We start from the raw sequence: 26,340 nt of genomic DNA, 5'->3' as shown, positions 1-26,340 counted from the left end.
AGGGGGTTGAGCAGGGGAGAGTTAAACATGCAGACTTGGCGCAAACGCAGCGCACATAGAAATTTCCTCAGCTATTAATGCATAAGCCCTGCATAAACTATGCTACACCCCTGGCAGCCTGGCACTCTGCGGAACTTTGCGGTTGCCTTCCCCTAATACAGTTAATGGGGAGCGTCAGCTCGGTGCCGGAGCGTCATCGTCAGTTGTAAGTGAACCTCGCTCCTGACAAGGGGGCCAAGCAAATAATAGCTAAGAACGAATTGCCATAGTAGCAATAGTAGTCGCGTCCTAGTGGCCCTGGCGCTGGCGTGACAAATAAGGCAAAAAATAACAAAAATTCATAAACAGAGAGCAGTAGACTTATATAGGTACATGTAGCCCTGTGCTTCGTTCACCTTGAGTCGTGTGTCACATGTAAATCGGAATTTAACTCAATTTTTACAACATTAGTTCGTCGCGTTCCTCTGATTGTGACGAGTCTTGTGTGGTTTGTTCAATCGTCAATTTCAGCAAATTGAAGACATGGCCGATGAGGGTGAAGGCGGCAAGGAGGGTGAAAAGAAAATCCTCTACGTCTATCCTCTAGTAAAGGTTTGCGGAAGAGCTGAAAGCCATTGTGGCTCGCAAGATTAATCTCACTATTCGATTTTCCACACAGCACTCGGACATGAACGAGGAAATGCGAACGGAGGCTATTGAACTAAGCATCACCGCGTGCGAGAAATATTCTTCCAACTATGAGGTACGTGGTGGAGGTGCAGGTGCACCTTTCGACTTATTCTTCTTAGCGTATTGGGTAAGCCTCACAGTTTTCTTGGGTGTCGTTTCAGCAAGCAGCTAAGATAATTAAGGAGACCATGGACAAAAAGTTCGGCATCTTTTGGCACGTGGTGGTTGGCGAGGGTTTCGGCTTTGAGGTATCGTATGAAACAGAGAACATTCTCTACCTATTCTTCGCCGGCAACTTGGCCATTGTGCTGTGGAAGTGCTCTTAGAAGAGCGCTCAACGAGTCAGCAATCAATCGAAGTACCTAGAAAAACAAGAGAAGTTTATATTTATATTAACCTAAGTTTTACATAAGCACATACAATATACAAATAGACGGCAGTTAATGGATTCAATACGCACGAGTCACATCAAGGGCGGATAACGAATGAAGAAGTAACCAACGACCAATACAACTCGGAATTGCTATGGAAACTGTGGCAAGCTCCAGAGCTTAAAGCCACTTTAGATGGAAAAAGAATTTAATTTTATTACGAAATGTACCTTGTCGCTAACATTTTGAAAGCACGAATAAATTGTTGGTACGCAAGAAACGAAAACACAAACACGAAAGGTAAATGATTCGTCTACGCATAGACATCCTCACGATCCGCACCGGCGCCATCGCCACCATCCTCGAGGTTCGAAAAAAGCAGGAAGTGCGAGGTGCGATGCAGTTCGTGATAGAACTCCTTTGGGTTGGCCAGCTGCAGTTCGTACTTCATGTTGGGATCGTGCCGGACTCCCATGAAGTTGTAGTTCCAGCTGCTCTGCGCGGGCACCATAAAGAAGCCAAGGAATTTGTTCGACAACAGCATCTGAACTCTCTCGTAGTGAGAAGGCAGGTAGCCCTTGGGGTTGTTGCCCTTGTCCGTGTTCTTTGAGCCCCATTCGAAGCCCGACGGTGTCAGTTTGTAGGCGGTCAGCGAGCATGAGCCCGGAGTGAAAGAGCAGGTGATTACAATCGTCTTCTCGCCATCCCAATTGGAGTTCTCCTGCATGATCTTGGCATGAGTCGTGATGTCCTGCGGGGACAGCTGCGGCAGCTCGTTGGGTTGAGTGTGGATCCAACCCAGCGGCTCCATGTCCTTAAGGTACTGATGGGTGGGCAGCGTGTTGGGGAGGTTAATGGTCTGGTGCGTTCCCCATTGTGGTGGCATCACAATGCAACGAATCTCCTTCACCTGCGGGTTGTCCGGCGGACTCACACCGTACAGATAGCCCGCAATCTGCGCTCTCAAGTCCGAGATGGTGACGAACTTCTTGAGAATGTTCTTGGGCAGAATGTAAGTATAGCCAGTCTCCTTGATGTCGTCGGAGCTCACATATATGTGATTCGTTCGCAGATGCAGATTAGTGGCAGAGATGGCTCTTACGCGCCACTCTGTTTTCGAGCTGAAGGTTTGCGTCTCATAATTGGATGTGGTGGAAGTGATGATCTCGTCGCCGTGCTTGTTTGTGGTGCGCGTGGTGGTCGCCGTCAGTTGATTCTGCTCCTTTGTCTGCTTCTCGATCTCTGCTATCTGCTGGCGTTGCGCCGATGGCGCACTGATCTCCATGCCCAGAATAATGTCGCGGATTTCAGACTGTGTGAGAGAGGCCACGTTCACGTTGTTCTTCTTTCCGTAGTCGGCCAGTATGAGATCCTTGAGCTGCACCTCCACCTTGATCCACTCCTCATCCGTCAATGTCGGCCAGATATGATGGGCCTCGGTAATAGTGGTCTTGTCTGGCTTAAGGATTATTTTCGTACGCTCCGTATTCACATGCAAGGCGCGCAAGATCAGAATGAGACGACTAAATGCCGTGTACGAGGAAATTGTCTTTAGCCAGTCATCGTACAGGTTAAAGAGAACCATTTGGGGCTCGGTGGCCTTCAGAATCAGATCGCCAAACTTCTCGACTTTCAAGCAGGCCTACAATGAAAATATATTAGTTACGATTAGTTTGACCCGTATGTCAGTAGATGCAGCTGTATCTGGGCACTAACCTGGAAAGGCAACTGCAGCTCGGAGCCCTTGATTACAATGTTGGGAAAGTCGAGCAAATGCACCTCGAGAGGATCCAGCATACCCTTGCGGGTCACAATGATCTGCTTCGGCTGCTCCTCCACGGGAAGCGAACGAATTAAGGCTGCCACCTCCTCAGCCGTCTTCCACTTGGCCAACTGGCCCAATCGCTTCTGCCCCGCCCATACCGAAGTGTGGATAATCTTTAGGAAAAGCTGACCTGTCCGCGGATTGAATATAAATATGGCCCCGTTTATCGGCTTCGTTGTCAGATTGCCCTCAAATGTCTTGTGGATGGTGACGCGATACACGTTGGTATCGTCGACAAACCATATGATCTGATTGGAGAACAGCTCGCCATAGTTCTGTGAGCTCAAGTAGGGTTCCGTTGGCTCAGACGAGTACAGCTGCAGAGCCTTGCGGATGCGTTCTCGCAGGACATAGAGTGCCGGATTGGCCTTCATAATCTTGGCCATGGCCTGCTGGATAAGGGTCTTGCAGCCCGGGAACCAATTGCCATATGCCGAGTGCAGGTTGTAGGCCAGGTCGATGGCAATTAGGATGCCCGTTGGCGAAGGATAAATAGACATGTTGTCTGTGGTGTAATCAAGGAACTTGGCCCTCGCGTAGCGCTCTACATCGTGCGAATCATAGTCTCCCCAGCGCAGCTGAATATCTAGCCAATACTTCTGGGTGGTCGTGTTGTCCATGGTGTCCTTTGTGTCGGCCAGCAGAGAGGGTCGCGACACGTTCCACTTGTAGGCGGGGAACAATAGAATGTCGGCACAGGAGGAGTTCATCTTGTAGGACTTACGCGGATGGATCGTCTCCTTCTGCACCGTTTCGATTTCAAGAGCGTCTAGTTCCTGATCAAACACCTGACACAAGTCCATCACAATTGACTCGTGTATCTTCTGCCACAAGTGAGCACGAAATATTTGGATCAGCGATATCTTGAGCGTCGGTATCTTGCCATGCATGAATATGCCAGTCAAATCCAACTGCACCTGAAAGCCCACATAGACGTTGGCGCGGTTGATCGTCGGCGACCACCAGAGTGTGAAGCGGCGATTCGGTATCTGATTCAGACCAGAGCGCTGTGCATTGGTCAGTTTCTTGTACTTCATGGACTCCTCAAACCCAGAAGCCTTCTCCCAGAAAAGACCCTCCCACGTGGGGAAGTAGGTGCCCTTGAATAGTGTGTGTTCGAGAATTCCCTCCACGCCACCCAGTGCTTGGATCATGTCCGTCCGATAGTTGTTGAGGTTCCACAGCTTTCCGTCGTGGCGCTGATGGGTCCACCAGAAGGGGTTTTGCTTCAGCACCTGATACTGCTTGAACTCAGTGCGTATCCGCCAGCCCTTGTCATAGGCCAAAGTGTGTCGGTCCTTCTGGAAGAGCGTGTTGATCCGTGGAATACCACGATCCCAGCTGTCTTCAAGGTCCTCCAGTGTGAGGCGACGGTTCTGAGCGTTGGCCTCCTGGCGCTTCAGCGCGTACTCCGCCCAGACGCGCTGCGAATCAATGAACTCACTCTCCCACGGCTGAATGTAGCGATACAGATTCGGAATAAGCTGATCCTCGTCATGGGACATGCCTTAATGTAGAAACGAAAGTCAAAGCCATTACCAAAACATCTATAATTTGTACACATTCAAGCTGAACCTACCAGATCGGAAATGGGTTATCCCCACATCCGTCTGCTTGGACCAGCGCAGGTCGGATTGCGGAATGAGAACGTGGCCCATGCTCAACATGCCGAGACCACCCAGCTCCTTTGGGGTGTAGAACACCACGGGCGGGAAGCGCGAGGGCATTTTTGAGTTGAGGCCAATCTTGATGCGCGTCTGAATCTTGTTCTCACACTTGACCAGTAGATCCAGTAGCTCCTGGGTGTTGACCACAGCCTCGCGGAAGTACGTCATCAGGCCAATGAGGGCCGTGTTCCATTTATTGACAATCTGCAGGGCAAAAATCGTTCAATCCGTACAAACAGTGACTCCCACCTAGTGTATAATAATTACTTTGGTGAATGTGGTGGAACCGGAGGCCATCAAGATCTGGCGCACACGGTTGTGGAAGCGTCCCAGCGATTCGTCGTCCACGCGCAGGAAACATTGAGCTGTGCGCTCCTTGGTTATTTCATTTTGCAAATTCCACACGCCATCACGATGTGTGAATTCCTCGTTTTGGGTGCGGCACTGTGTTAAGAGAAGTAAACTTAATTATTTTCTGAACCTGGAAGAAAGTTGTGGAGGACGGATAGGAACCTTTGGCAAAATTCGACACTCAAAGCCGCTCATGTTGAAAAGCAGGTTCGGATTGTCCTTGGAATATACGGAAACAAAGGTGCTCTCCCAGCCAATGGTGGTCACAGAGCGGGGCAACCGGTTCTTAATGTCCCAGAATACCGCGCGACCTCTGCAAACACATAATAAATAACATACGTTTTTTTCTACTCTAAAATTTGTTTTGATGACTTGGAACACTTACAGATTGACGTCGTGCTTCATCAGACGCATTCGAGCATCGCGGGGCCAGCACTTCTTATTGTTGTAGCCGACAATGTTTTCATTGTTCGGATCGGGATGCTCCGTGAGATAGCGCTGGATAAGGTCGCGAGCCTCCTCCGCCGAGAATCTGAAAAACAAGTGTATGCGATCGACGTAGCGACAGTACAGCCGAATAGGATGAGCCGTCTCCGTGACTGCGTCCTGAAAGGTAAGAAAGTCATTCGGCATTTGCGGGGGTCCGGCCATCTCGCTGGAACGATGCAGGCCCAGGACCAGGAGGTCCAGAACCAAGCCATAGTATTGCGTTATGAACGAAGAGAACTGCAGACCGCGAATAATGCCATAGCTGTTGGTGTGGTTCATGTCCTTGTAGTTGATCACCACATTGTTCTTAGCCGTCATATAATCGGCGATGTTATGGTCCACGATCAGGCGCAACAGACGGTTAAGCAGAGTCAAGTCAATCTTCTCGTACAGCTTCTCAAATCGCGACTCCAGCAGCACATTGCACTCTCCCTCGCCCACATCCCAGACCTCCTGCAGATTGTTGATGCCTGAGGATTGAAAAGTAAAATGTTCTTCTTTAGGGCAAGGCTTCTTTCAGAATAAGATTCTTCTTCGCTGCATCTCAGTTGCGTTGATGGCAGTTCTCATTCAGTTCACAAGATCATTATTTTCGACTATCGGTGTGGGTATCATCTTTGGCGTGAGGTTTGCAACAAGGGGATGATTAAATACATATCACTTTGCCACAAATCACACACCCAAAATGCCCAAAATAGTCCACATACCGGTAAAAAAAAACCTTTGTTCTTATCTAACTTCTACCTTGACACCACTTATAGGCCAGTAGCGGCGGGGGCTCGGTGTCGCTGGGCTTGATCCAGGGCGGAAACAGCCGCCGCTTGTCTGCCTCGTACCAGAGGTACTGGTCGAGATATGCGTCTGTGATCTTCTCCAGCGGCTCCACCTCATACACGGGTATCAGATGGCTGTACAGGTCCATGAACTCGATCCCCACCTGCAATCGAATGCAAAATCTGTAGACCGAAGATCGATCGATAAATTAATTGCGCAAACCTCTTTGAAAGCTCGCTGCGTTAGCAGATGACGCTTGATACGAGACAATGCCTCGTGGGGATTGTCGTATGCTTGTTCTATGAGTCCAAGCTCCTCGCGCTGGCTTTGATTTAAGCGGGACTTCACGCTGTAGGCCTCTTTCAGTCGTTCAAGTGCCAGGATCAGCAATTTTGTGTCGTGCTTGTAGGAGAGCGGAGGGAATGGTATGGGCGCAAAGCGACGCGACTCTAGCCAGTGCACGGTGGTGGTGTAGATGGCCACCGCCTCTTCTGGCGATATGTACGGGCCATCCTTGAGGTAATTATGCTGTCGTTCTTGCTCCGCCTTCAGATAGAGTCGAGTGAGGCGTCCCAGATTCTTCTTGCAGACAGTCTTATCTACGGTGGCACCTCGTCGTATGCGCTCTCGATTGTAGTGGGCCGTGTTTGTCCACCAGTCGGCCTTCATTTTGACATAGCGTAGGATCATATTTTCGATGGGTATGGGGAGGCCGGGTACCTTCCACGGAATGTTGGCTTTCCAGCAACGCCAAGCCTCAGACAGATGCTGCAGAATTGTGCGAGCCTTGTTTTGCTTGATGCCCTCAGGCATCATGTCAACAATATCGTGCATGACAGAGGCGCGCAGCTCCAGATCGAAGTGAGATTCGACGCGCTGCTTGGTCACGGTTTTGGCTACGCCCTTGGAGTGGCGTCCTTCGAACTGACGGGACAGTAGATTTCCCAGCCAGCGTTCCAGCAGTGGGGTAATGCCGCGCATAAAAAACAGCCACACACGCCATCCGGGTGCCCAGAAGCCACAGCCAGGCCCTTTGCCCACGGGTCCCGTGTTGAAGCGGTAGTAGATCAAGTGCTTCAGATCCTTGCACATTCTTATCTGCCTCATCAGCTTGTACTTGTAGCGATACATGCCAGTGAGCTGACCGACATGCGCGAATATGTACTGCAGGCCATCGGAGAGCTGGAAAGCATCAACATTATTCAGACGATACTGCACGTGGGAGTCGATGATGAGCTTGGTCAGACGCAGGATCTCTCGGCACAAATGAAACGCTAAAATTAAAATAAAAGAAAGAAACAGTACAAACAATCCGAACTACCTATTGGAGAAGATCTTCCTAATGCTTACCATTGCCGAAACGCGACTTTTTCCGCTCCTTCGTAGTCAATGTCTTCACCGGCTTCAAGTTGAAATTGTAGTCCAGATGCAAATAGTTTAGATTTTTGCGATGAATCAAAAGATTTAACATGTTGTATCCCTGACGGCAAACCTGCAACCCAGCCTCAACCCAGTCCAAGGTGGTAGTCTGGAAGAACTTCGTGGCCTTGAATGACCGAAATAGATATCTAGAAAATAAAATATTTGATTATGTCATCTATATCATCTACTAGCTAGCTCTAGTCCTTAATAAACAGTGCCTATATGTACAGATAGTCCATAGACAGATGTTAGTCATAAATGATTTGTGCCTATATGGTCAACTTTGCTGTTAATCCTAAATGATTTGGAGAGGGGCAATCGAGAGAATGCAAATATATATCTTACCGCTTCTTTTGTGGCTTGGGCTTTCTGTGCTTCAGAGCATTTAGTACATAATATTTCAGCAATTTCTGATAGCTGACGCGCACCTTGACCGGATGGCCAGGTGGGCAGTGCTCTTTGTACCAGCACTTGACCAGCGGCACATCTATGGCTCGACGGGACCGTCCTGAGCGCATGTTGAAGGGGCGCGGTGCCCATAGCAAAGCAATTCCATTTGCGGTGTTGTCCGTGTACAGCGGCGTGTCCTGCAGGAACGGCTGCACTTCATCCGGAAGCGTAAAGTCCTCATCGTCATCGGGAAGGGGCTCCTGCAGTTTGGAATTTACATTGCGATGCGAAATGGGATTGATGAGAGGATCAAAGTAAAACGCAGGCAAATCGGGATCTTCGGTCTTGATGTAGACCACGTTCGGTGTGTGATACCTGAAAGTAAGATGTAAACATGCGAAATAAATATCGTATTGCAGAATCCCACAGGCACCCTTCTAGTCCTGTTCCAGTGTATGCAAGTATCAGCAGCCACGATTTATGCTACTCAATCGTCACGAACATATTCCTTGCAACTCCCTTTAATCGCCAAATTAGTAGTAAACTGGGAGTGTCGTTTATCTATCGCTGTACGAACCGTTTCCAGTGGAGTTCTCAATTGGAAATGCTTCCGGCGCGTAAATCCCTCTAGCCACCCCCACCGCGTCTCTCTCTCTCTCTTTCCTTGCATTGTTCTTACCAGCTTAAATGCACAAAGTGCGGCATATTGTTGTACAGGTAGGGAAAAGCAATGCGGTACTCCGTACGAATGGGTTGTCGGATGATCACCTTATTGATGTCGTTGAACTCATTCCAGTCCTCATCCCTGGAAGGAGAAACGGGGTTAAAGAACGACCGGGATCCGTCGCTGCAAAAGCCTTCTTTACCCAACATTATTATCCTTGATGAGTGGCTCGAATTTGGGTCCGCCCGGTATGGCCATGTTTAAAGCTTTGGCTGTAAAGAAACTCTTCGGGTCGAATAGGTAAAAAAAGTTGTTGTCGACCAGGTCAGTGAGCAGCTGGTTCGCCAGCCGATAGAGAGTAGCCAGCTGCGGCAGGGACAGGTTCCACTTGCGGTACGTGGAACCATTCACATAGCTAGAAACGAGGGTAGAGTGGATTTCAATGTTACACACAATACAGAATTAATTTACTCAGTATGTAACTCACGGCGTCTCCACGAGGGGACGATGGTCGTAGAACCATTTGTACACGGCATTATCCTCATCATTATCGAGCTCAATTTGAATGGCTTCCAATGGCTCCACGTCCAATACGTTGTCCGCATAGTCCAGCGGCGGCTCTTCATCGTCGAACGGCGGAAATCGCATTCGCTTGAAGTGGCGTCGATCACGCTTTTCGCGACGCATCATTATCCACATTGTTCTGTTGAGTAAAACATTTTTGACATTAGCACAAATTTTATGGAGGAAATTGGCTGCGTCTTACCCCCACTGAGCAATGTAAACCGGCTCAATCACCCAGGGAATTTCGTTGACAAAGGTTATGGCACCAGTGATGTGGTACAGCACCTGCACGTCCCGAATCTGCTCCCATGGCATGGGCATATTTTCCAGAAGCTTCAGCACTGCATGTGGCATGTACTTCAGAGCGCCCAAATAAACACGCTTGTCGTGGCGATACTTGCGCGAGGTCATGTCACCGTGATCACGTATAATTTTTCTTATATGCTCCGGAGGCATGTCCTCCTTCTGGGTGTCAACGAAGCCGAACTTTCGCTTTTCAGCGAAACGCTTGGACTGCAGATTCTGCCACTTCAGTGCCTTCTCCTGCAGCTTATCCTCTGTAAGTATGTCCGGCTTTGGCGTGGGAATTTGTCCCAGACCAGACTGCCCCTGGCCACCAGCCGGGATCGGTATCCCATTAGAATGTCCGCTTGCCTGTGGTAAGGGTGCTCCGGGTGGCGGTATTTGCTGTATCTGGTTGGCCATCTGCTGCTGCGCATGCAATTGTGCCTGCTGTGCGTGTGCAGCAGCATAGGCCTGCTGGGCCATCAACTGAGCGGCCCATGCATTTTGCGGTATCATATAAGGCGGAATGGACATCTTTCAGTTGCACGCAATGCACAGTCCTGGGCGTTCGGTAAATTATAGAAGGTATTAGTATGATATGACACATATACGTATGTACTAATGTACACGTTTTCTCCGTGCGAAACGTCGATGCCGTGCCGCCGACACTAGCGGCTTTGCAATTTTCACCAACACAGAAATGCCACATAAGTGGGGTTAAAAGCAAAAATTCTAAGTTTAAATGAGAAGATACGCTCATCCACTTTGGCACTTACCGAATTGATAGTATTTAATGGTACCTTAACCTTAACTTTACAAATTTTCCCGGGTTAGCAAAACGAAAAGTTCTTTTTTATTTCTTCAATGCGGCAGCCATTTCAATCAGTGTGACCGCGGATTTATCGATAAACTATACCGTCTGACCGTCAGTAATATACCGCAAAATATACCGACGAAAATCATAATCATATATATATTGATATTCCAGTACCACTAACCGTACACTTTATAGATTAGACATAAAGGTATGCGAAACGTCTCGGCTCAGTGGGATTGGGAAAAATTAATTAGTGCGTGCAGGACACACAGCCAATTATGCATATGTATTTATTTATATTTTTTTTTATTGTTACTATTTTTATTGTTATTATTGACTTGCTGAAGTGCGATCGACAGAGAATTCGTTTTGACCCTGATCTACCGCAAAATGTGCAGAATGAGGGGTGGCCTAACCTTTGGGGTTGGAAAAAAAAATATACAAATAAAAACTGTTATTGTAATTGTAAGCTTTAATAGTTTAATATGTTGATTTTGTACTGCTTTATTCGAAGTTGTATGTAAACGACGTACATAGCTTCTCGATTTGCTGCCGCCTTATCAACCTTGTTACCAAGTTCATACTTTACAGATACATTTTTATGCCCGGTACTCGAAGAGTAAATAGGGTATATTGTATTTGTGGGGAATAACGGTTGTTGGCTAGTTCTCAGAGACTATAAGAGCTAGAGCCACCAAATTTAGGCTCCAGACTGCTGTATGCTCACACTGAAATCAGTGTATTTCAAAAATTAGCCCCGCCCCGGCGAAAACCTCACAAAGCTACAATTTTAAAGATAAAAGAAAACTCAAAACGCCATTCCGTAGGGAATGGCCATATCTATCAGATCACCAAATTGAGATCCGATTAGATAATTATTATACCCAGAATGAAGAAATTAATTTGCAGTGGCTTAACCCACCCCGTTCCGCAGCTTTTGTTGTTTTTTCACATTCGCTTTCACACTCAGCTTCGTTTAGTCAGCGGCCTCTGCCTCTGCCGTGAGTCTGCAGTGTGTGGGTCTAGGGAATGGGGGCGAGCTAAAGGAGATTGTTGGTGTGAGAAGTGTTGTAAATGTAGATGACAGATTACGTATGAGAGTAAAGTTGTATTATTTGGTAAGATAAGCTCAATATATTATGTGTTGCATTCACAGAAAACCGATTTCCACTCAAAATTACGAAAGAAAGAGGAGCGTTTGTGAGACGCTTCGTATGCGTCACTACTTGTATACCCGTTACTTAGTCAGTATATGTACATATGAATATGTATCTACATTTATATGTATGTTACCATCCTGTGATACATACATAAGTATGTATGTACCTATGGAGCCTTAGATAACACAAAAACGAACTTTTTTTTTCCTCAAGGACCAAACCTTTTTTTTCTGATAGATATCGGTTTTTTAATGTATTATGGTATATTTAATTAATTATGGTATATTTAAGTCTGGTATTTTGGTTTTAAGGTTTTTCAAAAGTAGCTTTGTGTATTTTTACATAACTTAAGTATCTTAGATCCTTTGTTTTTCTGAAGCTGATTTATGCAGCTAAAAAGTAGTCCCAAAAACCTTGTGTTTGTCCGTCCGTCTGTTTTGTTTGTCGGCTAGTTCTCAGAGACTATGAGAACTAGAGCCACAATTTTTCATCCAGACTGGTGTGATATCGCACTGACACAAGTTTATTTCAAAATTTAAATTTGGATGGCTCAACCGACTCGGCTATTGATGCTGATCAAGAATATATATACTTTATGGGGTCGGAAACGTTCCCTTCTCTGCGTTACATACTTTGTGCACAAATACAATATACCCTATTTACTCTTAGAGTACAGGGTATAAAAGAGGGGTAATACCAGACAGTCAGTTGTCTGCGGTAAACCATAATCATGAGGCTCTGGCATGTTCCACTTAAGAATAATATATAATATTTTCCCCTTGCGCCCAAGCCTGCAAATCTTTTACAATAATTATATAAACGCGCGAATAAAGGAAGTACACACATTTGATAGATTATTGTTGTTGAATCTATTGATTTATAGTTTTATTAATATTGTATCTGCATATATAGTATGTATTACTGGCGTAGGTGCACTACCTTATACATGAATATGTGTGTTTCCCTTTGCATGTTTCCTTGCAGAACTGTTTCTCTTTTCTTCGCAAACAAATAGGCGTACAAAATGTTAATAAAAATATAAATAAAATAATTGATAGTATACAAAAAATTGGGATTACCATTATGATTCATTCCCATGTGGTTAAATATAATTGAAATAAACTGATTGAAAAAAAAATGAATACAAAGAATAGGCGAAAAAACATAAATCCAAAAATATTGGTTAATTTACAAATTAAACTTATGATTAATAAATTGTGAATTTTTTTGTAATATTTTTTTGTTTTTAACATTTTTTTTTACATTTTTATGGGTTTTATATTTTGGTTATAGTTGTATGTAATAGTTTAGGACAATTTAAGCTTGCTCTTAACGTGGCGTTGGAAAATAGATTAGTAGTGGGAATTATAAAACGACTACCACAATAATTAGGTCCGGGCCGCTCTAAAAACGTGTTAAAAAACGATTTTCGATAACATATACACCAAGGTTTAAAAAAAATAATTTGCTTTCATTGAGTTGAACACATTGGAAACAATATGTCAGGTGGTATGTATGATGCTGGGTGGGGTGGCGTGGTGTAATATCTGCAGATGCTGCCACTTATATTGCAGTTTGTGGATAAATTGGTGTTGTAATAATATAAAGGTTATGCTTTGCTTCGGAAATCGTTTCTCGCGCCGTAGACCTACCCCTCGATGGTGTAGAGAAAATAGTAGTTATCTTTGTCATTAATGGCCGATGGTGGGGCCTGTGGTGCCTTTCTAGACATTGGCTCAAAACCCATAAACAAAAACGCCTCAATTAAACGTGTGCGCTCCGGATGGTCTTTGCGCATGGCCATTACAATGCCGTCCACCTCAAGCTTATCCTCGGCAAACTCTAGCAAGGAGAGGAAGGTCTCCTTGGAGCCAGCTGGCGGTAGATCCTTGGGGAAGGCGACATATAGAATGTTGTTTACTGGGTTCAAAATCGATATCCAATTCGTATACTGGTCTTCGGTCACATGCAGCTTGATGGAAATCTGCACCGGCTGGTCATGTTGCAAGATCTGGCGCAGCACCTCCTGGCAATCATCGTCCGAGCACAACGAATGGATATCGTTGTGCGACTCCGAATCAGAGCATTCTGACGAAGAGGAGGGCGATGAAGACCGGGAACTGGCCTCGTACAAGCTGCCACCAGCCGAGTCGACCGAAGACTTACGGCTGTAGCCTGTGAAATAAACGAAAAAGTCTAGCTAACGAACACAAAATCATTATCCATTAGCAGTGCTTACCCGTTAAGAGCGATGCCCTATCGTGATCTGTTCTGTGGTGGACAGGGACATCAGGACCACCACAGAGGCCCTACGCCGAGAGAGATGCGGTAGGACTCATTCGACATGTTCGTAGCGCAAGACGAAGTCGAAATGGTGCGGAACTTGCCATCGGCAATTCCACTATCATTAAAATCTCTTCTAACAATACTACTAAACATTGGGTCGCTGTGGACGAAAAGAGCAAACAAAATTTAAAAAAAAAGTCGGTTGAACCTCAATGCTCAACGGAGTTGAGAGCTGTGCCTTCCTCGATTTTGTAGAATCAAAATTTACCAAAACATCTTGGAGTTAATTGGTGGCGAGAAAAACTGCTTAACGGCGCAATAACTGAGGGCAAACTAACAGCCACAACGACGGTACTCTTATCAGCAATATATAAGCAATTAATGGAATACGCTTTAATGATGACAAAAGTATAAGTACATGCACATTCATACGTGTTTATTTTTCAACGATTAGATCCGCGGGCTCCCTTATCTAAATTGAGGGCTGACTAACGATAAAATATATCGATAGGGACGTGAGTGTCGTGAGGCAAAAATACAGCCCTGCGCTCACGCGTACAACATGGCGGTAGGCAGCTGTCAAAACCGCGGCAGACACATACACACACACTTCTCGTAAACGCTTGAGCAAAGAAAATTCGTAAAAATATTTGAGCGGCGTCGAACTGCAGAAAATCAATAATTAAGAGCTTAAAACGTGCGGAAAACATTTTAAGGTAACGCAATAATGTCGATCGGAGTACCCATTAAGGTTTTACACGAGGCTGAAGGCCACATAATCACTTGCGAAACCATTACCGGCGAAGTGTACCGAGGCAAACTCATCGAAGCCGAAGACAACATGAATTGTCAAATGACACAGATTACAGTCACCTACCGGGACGGACGCACGGGCAATTTGGAGAATGTCTACATACGCGGCTCGAAAATCCGTTTTCTGATCCTTCCGGACATGTTGAAGAACGCACCGATGTTCAAGAAACAGACGGGGAAGGGCCTGGGAGGGACGGCCGGCCGCGGAAAGGCGGCCATTCTGCGTGCACAGGGTGAGTAATCTTCGCTTTGGGCGCGTCATGCAGCTTCCATATTAACGTTTGGGCGATTTCCAGCTCGTGGTCGTGGCAGAGGCGGCCCTCCAGGCGGAGGACGAGGTAGCGGGGGCCCTCCTGGTGCCCCAGGCGGTGGCGGACGCGGAGCTTGGCAAGGCGGACCAACTGGCGGACGTGGACGCGGCGGTTTGTAAGGATGCTCAAGGATTTGAGCTGAGCATTCTTTTTAATATTTAAGCTAGGGCGTTCTTTTATTAGCGGGCGGGACGAAATTGTTGAAAGGCAACACAATTGTAAAGTGTGTACTTGGTAAATCAAGAAGATTAAAAGCAATTATATGCATACAAACAGAAAATTTTAATATAGAAACATGTAATATTTTAGCCTGCAAAAAAAGAAGTTAACGAGAACCAGCCACCACCGTTTGCACGAAGTACAAGTTATTAAACTATGCACATTTGTCGGCGCTTTTCGAATATTATACAAAGAGAGCAATTCCATGACAGTATTACAATCGGCTTAACTTGACTGTCGACGGATAGCTCTCTTTATTTCACTATTCGTCGAGTATTTTTCAGGGGAGGGGAGCGGACGACAGACAAGAGACAGATCTACAATTGTTAGTGGATCACATTCGGTTAGTTCTGCGCAACCTCGAATATTATACAAAGAGAGCAATTCCATGACAGTATTAAATTGGCATGTGGACTGTCGACGGACAGCTCTCTTTATTCACTTATTCGCATTTGTGTTCTGTGTTCCTCCCGAGTGTTAGTCAAACAATAAAGGAAGAGGACGACACATACAAACACACCACCTATGAATGTATTATTGCTTGCCGGCTGACCGGGCAGACGACGAAATATGCAAAGTATTTTGTTTTTCTCATCCATGCACATGCCGACAACCAATTAAATAAGCAAACTGCGCACTTGGCAAGGCATTTTAAATTGAGAGCCAGTCAGAGTGAAAGCTCCCAGCACAATCTCAATCGTAGGCCCCCACACAAGAGCGGGCCTGCTTAGTACGTCACCCGACTAACACCCTATTGGATGCATCTTCATCGAATAGATGGAATGATATGGGATTTTAATGTATTGCTATTAAATGTTATCTATATAGACATATGTACATATGTATGTAGGTAGTGTGACGACGTACCACTGCATCTGTTGCACTGGCTGCATGTTGATCGATGTCACATATGTGGCTGGGCACTATAGGAGTAGTTAGTTGTCCGGGAGTTTATCACAGCTTCAGTTGTCTCCCACTTAACTTTGCTTATCACAGAATAGTTGCTGGTGTTTCTTATTGAGGACTGGGGTTTACATCGAAAGATCTTATCCGGATCGGATTTTGTTTTCTACCTCCGTTTGAGTTTTTCTCTTGCCTAAAGCTGAATTGTTTCCCGTTTGCCCGTGGCGCAGCGTTGAGCGTTGGCTGGCAACTGACGACATACACGCTATGGCGGCATCATTTATCAGATAAATGGGCTGCTGTCTATGAATAGGTATAAGTACGAAAGAAAAGCATTCTATTTGAAATAGAAGCTCGAACACTTAGACTGACATACATATGTATCCTAAAAGAATAACTTTCTTCAGTCTTACTAAAGGCCTCTGTCCCAAGGTCAGACAGCGTACCTTCCCGAAATAGCAAATAAATAAGGTGAAAATACATACATACATATGTAAATTTGCAATTCTAAGTAAGTTTGCATGGCTAAACGCCGCCAAATGGAGGCCCTTCTCGTGGCGATAAATCGGGCTGAATATTCTTAGATTTCGGAAAAGCCTATTAAAGAAATAATATATTTGCTCATGATCAAGATTTATTTAACCTAAATGCTGTCTGTGTTTTTTTTTGGCAGCACGTGTACGACGTTTCACGCAAATCAATAAAAATAATCTGCGAACAATAAATACGGAAAACAATGCCAACCCAATCGAAATTTAGTTTCCATAAACAAGTTTCCAAATGATAACGGGTCTCACTGTCTGGATTGTACATACATATGTAAAGCATGGTATTTTTTAAACCAACTTTATAGCGGCAATCACGTGGCCAAGTAGTTGAATACGGCAGACAAATTTGATATACAGGTGAATAGCGTAGTTGTTTGTCCCTGTAGACAAAAACATTTTAGCATCCAGTGCAGATTAGATCTCTAGATAGCCGAGGGCTATCTGTGCACACGTAATTGGATCGCTTGTGTAACATTGTCAAACACACGGGGACGGGCGACGTGACAGCGTCAGCAAATGCAAATATTTAAGGATCAGTGCTCAGATTGGGTGTTTCAGCACCGAGTGCAAACATTTTTAAGACGCAGTAAAAAAGATTATATACGCAAACAAACCGTGGAGATTTAACACAAAGGCAGTGTCACAAAGCATACAAGAACGATAACTTATTGCAGGGCCAGAACAAAAGGAGCGATAAGAAGAACGATTAAATGTTGCTCTTATGATAAGATTAAAAAGTGTAAGCGGAGACGCTTGGCTATGGTGGCGGTAAGTCGAAATCCCACCCCGGATGCCCTCAACGAAATATCTGTATTCTAGAATCTAGAACCTTCTAGATGCTTCCAGAAGCGAACACACTGGGCCGGGGCTGGCTAGCGGTGACCTATTACCGGGAGAGCTTTGTTTGTTGTTTGACTGCTCGTGTTCATTCGGCTGTCATGTGTCGCTTGCATACGTAGTAAGTGCAAGTCGAATGGAATTTTCCCTTATTCATGGTATATGTACATACATACATTCATACGTACATAAAAGGTACATGTGTGTGATTTTTGTGACATGCTTTAGTGCAAAAGAGGAGAAACTAAATTCTCAGAGAATGGGGTGATTAAATAACGGTTTAAGGTTCCTTAAATCATCTTCATATTCATGTATGCGTGTACATATACCTAACAGTATGCATGTAACTGTAAACTCAGGAGACTTTCATGTTTACTTTTGTTCGTAAATCGATTCCAATTGGTAGGGACGCGGGTAAAACCCGCGGGTAAACAAAGAAAAACGACGCATATATACAGATAGATAAACGTGCATCCATACATATGTATCCATACATACGAATGTGTGTTTTCGCCAATTGGAACATGTGAACGGAGTTGCCATATTGTTAGGCAAGAAATGACTGCTAAAGTAATTGTTATATAATGTTGGAAACGAGATTAGATCTTTTAGATATTAGAAGAGGTCGAATTAATTTAATTTTTATTTCAAAAACAGTCATCAGCTCTGACACAGACCGTCGCTGTGAACAGGGTGGCAGCTCCACAAGATGGCTGCTACGAATGGAAAACAAAATAACTCATAATATTGTTCAAAGCATTTGTTCGAAACCATTTTTTTACTTTACTTACGATATATGCTAAAATCAATTTATTTTCACACAAGATTGGCAGATTTCTCTACTCATTTCCTCCACTGTTCTTCTCATTTTGTTATTGCGTGTGTTCGTCACATATACTTAAAAAAATACTAACACATGGGTTAGGCTAGGTGAGTGTGGGTAAGAAAAAACCAACACCAAACCGTACTTTTGTTAGCAAGTTACAGCCTACTTCACTACAAACCACTACAACCATAACTACATGCCACCAATTGGAAAGGGGTCGTGTCGTGGTTCACTGTTTTACATTATCTTTCGTTTACACTACAAAATCGATTTTGCACACTTTCTTTTGTATGGAACCTTGGAACCATTACTTACAGTTTATTATTCATACTTGATGGCATTTTAACACTTAATGGTTGCAACTTAACGCACAAAGAATGATTGAAATTATACAAAACTGAAAGTTTTATACGCAGAAATTCGCTGTTCAGGTTGGAAGAAAACTGCCCCTACGAAAACGTAGCACCTGCCTTGATGTCCACAAAACACTTGGGAAAAAATATCAAAATATCAATATATCGATATTTTTGTAAAATAAAAATATATTTATACCGTGATTTTTTCACCCAAAATATCAATATATTAATATGTTTTTGCGATATTTTTTGGATCTAAATAAATATATAGGGTATTTTGTATTTGTGCTCAAACGAGGGCTCAGAAAGAAATGTTTCCGTCCTCATTAAGAATATATAATCTGTTGTTAGTAGTATTGATAAGCATCAATAGCCGAGTGGATATGTCCATGTCTGTCTGTCCGTCTGGCAGTCGGGCTCAGAGACTATAAGAGCTAAAGCCACTGAATTTTGCTCCAAGATTGCTGTGATATCACACTGATACAAGTGTATGTATGAAGCGTCTCACACGTCCCTATTCGTTTAGCTCATGAAACATGGTTTTTCTCGACTTAACACGGACACCGTATACCAAGAAAGCCAACTGAAAAGACGTCTGCAAAATAATTTTTTCTCAGAGTTTTCTAAAAAAATAGATGATTGCAATGTATGCAGCAGTGGTGGTTTTTGTGAGAAAGTGATAAAATTTAAATAAGGATTAAAGATGTTTAAGACATATGTAAGGTTTCTGTTTTCTTTATGGGAGTTATTTACTTCCGATGCGATTGGAATTGAGTTGTATCAAATATTTACAACCAAAATAATATCAAATATATCGATATTTTTTCAGTGATAGCAAAATATATCACGTCGTGCAAAGCAGTGAATCTTATAATATTTTCCTGGATTTTGATGTTCTATTTGATATTACTAGCTTGAAAGGACTTTTAACACGTAACCAATAATTTAATCCGTTTGAAGAATCAATTTGACGTATTTTAAATACCAATTGTTATTGGTTTGTATACCTTGTGACGTAATATTTTACAAATTCAAACATTCAAATCACCCCTTCTGGATGCAAGGAAACTTTGTATACAGTATGTAAGTGTATGAAGCATGTAGAGACACATGTATGTCAACCGATATCATAGAAATATTAGATGAGATGAGAAATTCTATTATATTATAATTTATAAAATATGTATTATAATAATTAGTATTTAATTTATATATATTCTTATTCCATATTCCATAATTAGCAGTGAATTCTCAATTTAAAATACTTAAAGAAATAAATACCATAAACCATATATTGTCTATAGTCAACTATTAATATATTTTATTTTATATTTAGTTTTACATTTTTATTTGATTCCCTTAATTCCCTTCACATGGGGAAGGGTTTTGTCAAAAATAAGGTGTCGACAACAGGTAAACACGTCACGAAAAATGCCTTCCAGGTATGCAAAAACTACCCCTTTTCGTCTCCCGTGATGGAATTTTGAAAATTTTGCTTTGTTTGATTGATTTCTTTGAAAAACAAAGTTAGTGAACATTTTGAACTCAAAAGAGTTCAAACGAGCTCAGGTATTCGAAGATGCGCCAGGATTCGTCTATGCGTCGCAGCACGACACTGCGGACATTGCGGCAAACTCCGCAGCAACATCATACGACACAATAAGGCTTGCAATCTTATTGAAAAGCCATACGTATGCCTACATGTGGCTTTTGCGCAGAGACTGCAAACAAAATGCCAGGACATCAAAAATTTTTAATTGGTTGAAAGTAAAGTCATGCCCCATATTTTTCGAGATAAGGTTTCAAATATCGACAATTTTATATGAATTTTATCCGCAACAGGTGCGAAAAAGGTGGGAGCTTTGAAAAGTTCGTCCTTTTTTACCAAAGAGAGCAAGATACACCTAATATTTGGGGCTCAATTTGAACACAACTCAGTAGCAGTTAGGGTTGTCAAATTTATATCAAATTATAAATATATCAATATTTTGGGGGGAAAAATCACGGGATAAATATATTTTTATTTTAAAAAAATATCGATATATTGATATATATTTGACAACCCTAGTAAAAAGTAAAGGCGAAAAATAGGATTTTACGGAAAATTTAATCTCGAAAATACGTTGAAATCCGCAATTCTTAAAACTTATAAAGCATGAACGCCTTTCCTGGTACGTTCGCGTTTGACGAATATGGTCGACCTTTCATTATATTACGCGACCAGGAGAGCCAGAAGCGCATCACAGGAACAGATGCCATAAAGGTAAATGAAAACTATCATTCCTTACACACAAATGGAGAAATCTTCCCTTAAAATTATTGAATCACAAGAAAACGCCGTCAAAGGGCGTTTCCTCAGTGAACTGTTGTTGCATTGGCTCCCGCATCAATGACGCACCGTCTGCAGAATGTTCCAGATGTTCATACCAGCCGGCATATTTATGCGAGGCATGCGAAATGCGAGGACTACGTCAAAAGGCTAATATTTATTGCTGTTGGAGTGAAACAGAATGTTGGGGACGTTGTCCTTCAACTATGTTATTGAGAAGAAAAATACATTAAACTGACTCATGCTGCAAGTTTTGAGGTTAAAATTCCGCACAGATGTTCGCCCTCAGAACGCCGCGGCGCTGCGACTGAGTCACGCGCACAATGAAAACTACACAGTTGGTGAAAAATACGATATTAAAATTTTGTACTGGGTTTTAATGTTCTTTGCAGACGCATATTATGGCGGCGCGTCAGATCGCCTCGACTGTGAAGACATCCCTGGGCCCAAAGGGTCTGGATAAGATCATGGTCAGCTCTGATGGCGATGTGACTGTCACAAATGACGGCGCCACCATTATGAAGTTGATGGAGGTGGAGCACGAGATTGCCAAGCTAATGGTGCAGCTGTCGCAGTCGCAGGACGATGAAATTGGCGACGGAACCACTGGCGTTGTTGTATTGGCCGGTGCACTGCTGGAGCAGGCAGAGGGCCTGATCGACCGTGGCATTCATCCCATTCGCATTGCGGATGGCTTTGAGCTGGCTGCCCAGTGCGCCATCAAGCAGCTCGACGCAATTGCTGAACCCTTTCCCGTGGATCCGAACAATAAGGAGCCGCTCATTCAGATTGCTATGACCACGCTAGGAAGCAAGATTGTAAACAAATGCCATCGCCAAATGGCGGAGATGGCAGTCGACGCCGTCCTCAATGTGGCTGACATTGAAAAGAAGGATGTCAATTTTGAGCTCATCAAGATCGAGACTAAAGTTGGAGGTCGCATGGAGGACTCGATGCTGGTGAAGGGCGTCATTGTGGACAAGACTCTTAGCCACTCGCAGATGCCCAAGGAGTTGAGAAATGTTAAGCTGGCCATCCTCACCTGCCCATTTGAGCCCCCCAAGCCCAAGACCAAGCATAAGCTGGACGTCACTTCTGCCGAAGACTACAGGGCGCTGCGCGAGTACGAGCAGGAGAAGTTTACACAGATGGTAAAGCAAGTTAAGGACGCTGGCGCCACTCTGGCTATTTGTCAGTGGGGCTTCGACGACGAAGCCAACCATCTGCTGCTGCAGCAGGAACTACCCGCAGTTCGCTGGGTGGGTGGTCCTGAGATAGAGCTCATCGCCATTGCCACTGGTGGTCGCATTGTGCCTCGTTTTGAGGAGCTGACTCCCGAGAAGCTCGGATCTGCGGGTCTCGTACGTGAGATGGGTGAGTGTTCATGTTTTGCGCATGCCTCGAAGCACAGAAATTGATTCTTGTCTTCACTTTCAGCTTTCGGCACGTCCAAGGACAAAATGCTTGTAATTGAAGAGTGCAAAAATTCGAAGGCAGTCACAATCTTCCTGCGTGGAGGCAACGCAATGATCATCGCCGAAGCCAAGCGCTCTATTCACGATGCCATCTGCGTGGTGCGGTCGTTAGTCAAGGACTCGCGTATTGTGTACGGTGGTGGAGCCGCAGAGATCAGTTGCTCCCTGGCTGTAGCCAAGGAGGCCGACCAGCTGTCTACCTTGGAGCAGTACGCATTCCGCGCCTTCTCCGTTGCCTTGGAGAGCATTCCACTGGCCCTGGCCGAGAACAGTGGCCTGCATCCCATTGAAACGCTCTCTGAGTTGAAGGCCAGTCAGGTCGCCGAGAAGAAACCTAGCTTGGGTGTTGACTGCATGCTGACCGGGGATTCGGACATGAAGAGCCACAATGTTGTGGAGTCGTTGAACTCGAAGAAGCAGCAGATCCTGTTATCCACCCAGCTCGTCAAGATGATACTCAAGATCGATGACGTGAGATCCAAGAACGATGGCAGCATGTAGAGAATCTTATGAGTGCCTTCATAATAACGGTCACACGCACCAATCAGCCAGCCCCCAGACAGATTCTTCACACATCCATCCCCTTCGCTTCAGTTGAATCGCCTCATCTACTTATTTTTATCTGTATTAATTGTTTAAATTTATTAATCAACTAAATTCTTTGGAAAAGAACAAAAATTCTATAAAGGTACACTTGGTACACAAATACACTAAAATTCAACTAAACTTGGCTGAAACTCAAATTTTATTGCCGTTGATGCTGGTGAGCTGATTTCTGTTGATCTGATCAAAGAACAGCAGGCCGGCCGCCCGCTCAATCGTCTCTGGTTGTACTTGGAACACATTCAGCGGCGTATCGTTGCTAATTACCTTGTTCGGCATAACATATGCCTCCATGTGTAGTTTATGGTCAGTAGCCTCTCCCACAATAACCTTGTAGAAGTGAGTGGGAACGGCAACTGTATTGGATCCGATGACTTCGTACTTGACATACATTTTGCCGTTATCCTCCTTGTGGGGGAGGTACAGCGGTCCCGTGCAGACATACACATTTGTATAGCTCTTGGTTAGTTTCCGCACGTGCATTTCGAGAGAGTTCCACGCGTCGCGGTTGAACCCCTGGCCCACCTGGGGCGCCATGTTGGACAGATAAAAGGTTTCCTCGCAGTGCTTCTGGTGAAGTCGATGGTTACCGGCTGCAGCCATGTGTCCGCGATCAAAGCCCGACTTCCTGTAGTCTGTGTTCTGTGATCGGAAGAAGGGATGTATGCTCTCGTCTGGCTTGAAGTCGCATTTCGAACGATCCACGGCATCGTTTCTTGCCACTGACTCCGCTGTGAGATGCTCAAACACCCAGTGGGGAATTCGATTGCGACGGTCGTAGGAGAGTACATAGTCTGAATGGGAGCGCACGTGGTCTAACCCAGGAAAACCATACTTCATGATCTGCGAAACACGCGACGGCGTTGCAGTCAGGTTAGCACTATTGGCGGCGGGCACCAGACTTGCAGCTGAAACTGTTCCGAATGTCGGCAGTCCAGGAAAGTGCCGAATAACATGACTACTGCTCTGCTGGAGACGTTCACGTTTTGTGTGTGAGCCTAGGTAAAACGCTCCAATGGCTGTCGCACTGAGAGCTAATAAATTGCGCACTCCAAGTCCGCTCATATTTTAGTTTTAATATATAAAAGCAACGATTCCGATAATATCAAAACGGATTTATCACACGTTTCTGCTATTGCACAATTAAATTCGTACTACGCAGTCTTTACACATTTGCTACATATTAGCTACATTTTTATGTCATTAGCGACAGAGACACCTGGCGAGAAATTTTTGTTCACACAAATGTAAAAATATTGTAAAGTACTAGAGTATTTGTTATACCCGGTACTCAAAAAGTAAATGTTTGTAACGCACAGAAGGAAACTTTTCCGATACTGCCAAAACTTTTTCGATACAGCCATATCTGTCTGTCCATCTTGTTTGTCGGCCACCGAGTTTTGCCTTCAGATATCCTGTATATTTCAAAATTTCACCACGCCAGCGCACTACAAAGGTCGAAAATCTCTCATATCCACAATTTTGAACATTTCCTGAATCCCTGATTGTCTCTTAGAGATTATCTAAAAATCTCTTACTCAAATGGAAAAGGATATACAGGACGGGGAATTTATTGGCCGCTCGGCTATTGCTAGCGCCTTTCATACCTTGTGCTGATTGCTAGAAAGTGGGAAGGTTGTGTAGTTTTGCATCAAAAATCACAGCAGCGTTTTCCCAGAACACCAGAAGGTCTTCGCCAGAGAGACTTCAGATTATGGAGGTCATTTTAATAGATACGTTTTTGTGACAATTTCAAGTCTTTGAAAATCTACGAAACAGGCACTGGTTTCTCCAGAGCCCCGAATACCTGATAACCTGACTGATAATTGTTAGCAATTGTCGATCGACAATGGAGTTCTTGGGACACCATAATGGGGGGCCCAGCAGGAGGTTCTGCACCATGGCACAATTTAACCGAAGGCCCAACTTATGTCCGTCTGCACCGGGGTCGGCCGCTCGATAGAATAATCCGGGATTCATCTTCAAACAACAATACCAAAACACAGGCATCGGCCACGGCAGCAGAGTCCCGATCATCATCGCAGTGCAGAAACATTTCCAATGGGCACCTGGATTTAAAGAAGCGACAGGGTTTTTCTTAGCGCATAAGTGCCCAGGGCACTGCGGTTATTGTGGGAGATATTTCAGTACCAGAGGTCTTGAAGAGGATAGGCCTTTTGTATGCCTACAATGTGGATTTTGGGCCGTGTCAAGTGTTCATTATACCCGGTACTCGAAGAATAAATAGGGTATATTGTATTTGTGCACAAAGTGAATGTATGTAAGGCACAGAAGGAAACTTTTCCCATAAAGTATATATATTCTTGATCAGCATCAATACCCGAGTCGATTGAGCCATGTCTGTCTGTCCCTCCGTCTGTCCGTCTGTCCGTCCTGATGAGCGCCTAGTACTCAGAGACTATAAAAGCTAGAGCCACCAAATTATGCATCCAGATTATTATTCTGTATGCTCACACTGTTACAAGTGACTTTCAAAAATGAGCCACGCCCCCTTCCGCCCCGCAAAAGCGAGAAAACCTCCCAAATCTACAATTTTGAAGATAAAATAAGACTAAAAACTCGATTCTGTAGGGAATGACCATATCTATCAGATCCGATTGGATCATTATTATAGCCACAACGAAGAAATTAATTTGCAGTGGCTAAACCCACCCCGTCCCATTTTTTCACATTCTCTCATTCACACTCTGCTTCTGCTGTGTGCGGCCACTGCGTCTGCCGCGAGTCTGCAGTGTGTGGCTCTAGGGGAGGGTGGCGAGTTTAAAGAGTGTGTTGGCGTGAGAAGTGTTGTAGATGTAGATGACAGATGAAGAAAAAATGTTAAATTTGACAAAACACCGCTAAGGTGCAGAAGTAGTACTGAGTGCCGGGTATAAAAGTGGTGACGCGTAAGAAGCGCCCCACACGTCCCTTCTCGTTTTATTTCGTCTCATTCTAACGCAATAAATGCAAAATTCTGCATTAAATAATTTAAAAAAAGATCTTATAAAAGGACTCTATTTCTAATCATTTAATTAATACTGATACAATTTTCGGTCGCCAATATTGTTAAGTTAGTGGAAATCATGAGTTAATTGTGCTTGTGCAGTGGGTATTAAGAGCGAGAGGTCAAAAGGTGCGCGATTGGTTTTTTGTACGTCCTCATTTTCACCCCTTCTCGTTCCTACCGATACAGTAAAACCTCGGTGAAAGGGCTTTCTTCGATGTACTGCTGTGTAAGGGTGAGTGCTTTTAAAGCGAAAGAGCCTAAGGATGAGTACTCATAGGTATTAGGCAGAATCAAAGATAAATAAGTTCTGTATTCGCAAACCAAATGAGATGCGCGCTAATAAACCTTAATAAGCTAATCGCCCACCCAATCTCAT

The 26,340-nt window shown here is 44.3% G+C and overlaps 6 protein-coding genes and 1 non-coding gene across 7 annotated transcripts; 3 read left to right on the top strand and 4 right to left on the bottom strand.

Annotated features, from left to right (window-relative positions):
- The first annotated feature begins 341 nt into the window (after window positions 1–341).
- On the top strand, window positions 342–1,332 carry LOC117592701 (dynein light chain 4, axonemal). The gene is made up of 3 exons (XM_034286672.1): window positions 342–591; window positions 659–742; window positions 831–1,332. Exons 1-3 carry the CDS (start codon window positions 523–525, stop codon window positions 993–995), a joined length of 318 nt encoding a protein of 105 aa, XP_034142563.1. The 5' UTR covers window positions 342–522; the 3' UTR covers window positions 996–1,332.
- Window positions 1,237–10,379, bottom strand: LOC117592621 (pre-mRNA-processing-splicing factor 8). The gene is made up of 15 exons (XM_034286542.1): window positions 10,248–10,379; window positions 9,389–10,031; window positions 9,110–9,325; window positions 8,825–9,037; window positions 8,638–8,763; window positions 7,914–8,333; window positions 7,497–7,714; window positions 6,369–7,420; window positions 6,117–6,309; window positions 5,269–5,842; window positions 5,046–5,196; window positions 4,800–4,976; window positions 4,445–4,736; window positions 2,757–4,372; window positions 1,237–2,682 (listed from the first exon to the last, which is right to left on the bottom strand). The coding sequence occupies exons 2-15, from the start codon at window positions 10,003–10,005 to the stop codon at window positions 1,354–1,356; spliced, it is 7,194 nt and encodes a 2,397-aa protein (XP_034142433.1). The 5' UTR covers window positions 10,006–10,031; window positions 10,248–10,379; the 3' UTR covers window positions 1,237–1,353.
- On the bottom strand, window positions 8,408–8,580 carry LOC117578922. The gene has a single exon (XR_004573427.1).
- A 2,321-nt stretch (window positions 10,380–12,700) lies between the features above and the next one.
- Window positions 12,701–16,231, bottom strand: LOC117592528 (ornithine decarboxylase antizyme). The gene is given in 4 exon segments (XM_034286390.1): window positions 12,701–13,623; window positions 13,688–13,739; window positions 13,741–13,894; window positions 15,945–16,231. Coding segments are annotated over 4 exon segments (759 nt in total). The 5' UTR covers window positions 15,971–16,231; the 3' UTR covers window positions 12,701–13,096.
- LOC117592536 (small nuclear ribonucleoprotein Sm D3) lies at window positions 14,312–15,060 on the top strand. The gene is made up of 2 exons (XM_034286405.1): window positions 14,312–14,780; window positions 14,844–15,060. Exons 1-2 carry the CDS (start codon window positions 14,462–14,464, stop codon window positions 14,975–14,977), a joined length of 453 nt encoding a protein of 150 aa, XP_034142296.1. The 5' UTR covers window positions 14,312–14,461; the 3' UTR covers window positions 14,978–15,060.
- Window positions 16,232–20,601: 4,370 nt separating the features above from the next.
- LOC117584115 (T-complex protein 1 subunit epsilon) lies at window positions 20,602–23,072 on the top strand. Its single transcript, XM_034272869.1, has 3 exons — window positions 20,602–20,810; window positions 21,269–22,250; window positions 22,314–23,072. Exons 1-3 carry the CDS (start codon window positions 20,703–20,705, stop codon window positions 22,850–22,852), a joined length of 1,629 nt encoding a protein of 542 aa, XP_034128760.1. The 5' UTR covers window positions 20,602–20,702; the 3' UTR covers window positions 22,853–23,072.
- On the bottom strand, window positions 22,972–24,096 carry LOC117584125 (endonuclease G, mitochondrial). The gene has a single exon (XM_034272880.1). The coding sequence runs from the start codon at window positions 24,017–24,019 to the stop codon at window positions 23,090–23,092; it is 930 nt and encodes a 309-aa protein (XP_034128771.1). The 5' UTR covers window positions 24,020–24,096; the 3' UTR covers window positions 22,972–23,089.
- Between the last annotated feature and the right edge of the window lie 2,244 nt (window positions 24,097–26,340).

The sequence above is a fragment of the Drosophila guanche genome, unplaced genomic scaffold, assembly GCF_900245975.1.
Source record: "Drosophila guanche unplaced genomic scaffold, DGUA_6, whole genome shotgun sequence".
NCBI lineage: Eukaryota > Metazoa > Arthropoda > Insecta > Diptera > Drosophilidae > Drosophila > Drosophila guanche.
The sequence above is the reverse complement of the archived record's forward strand: the minus strand, read 5'-3'. Positions and strand labels throughout refer to the sequence as shown.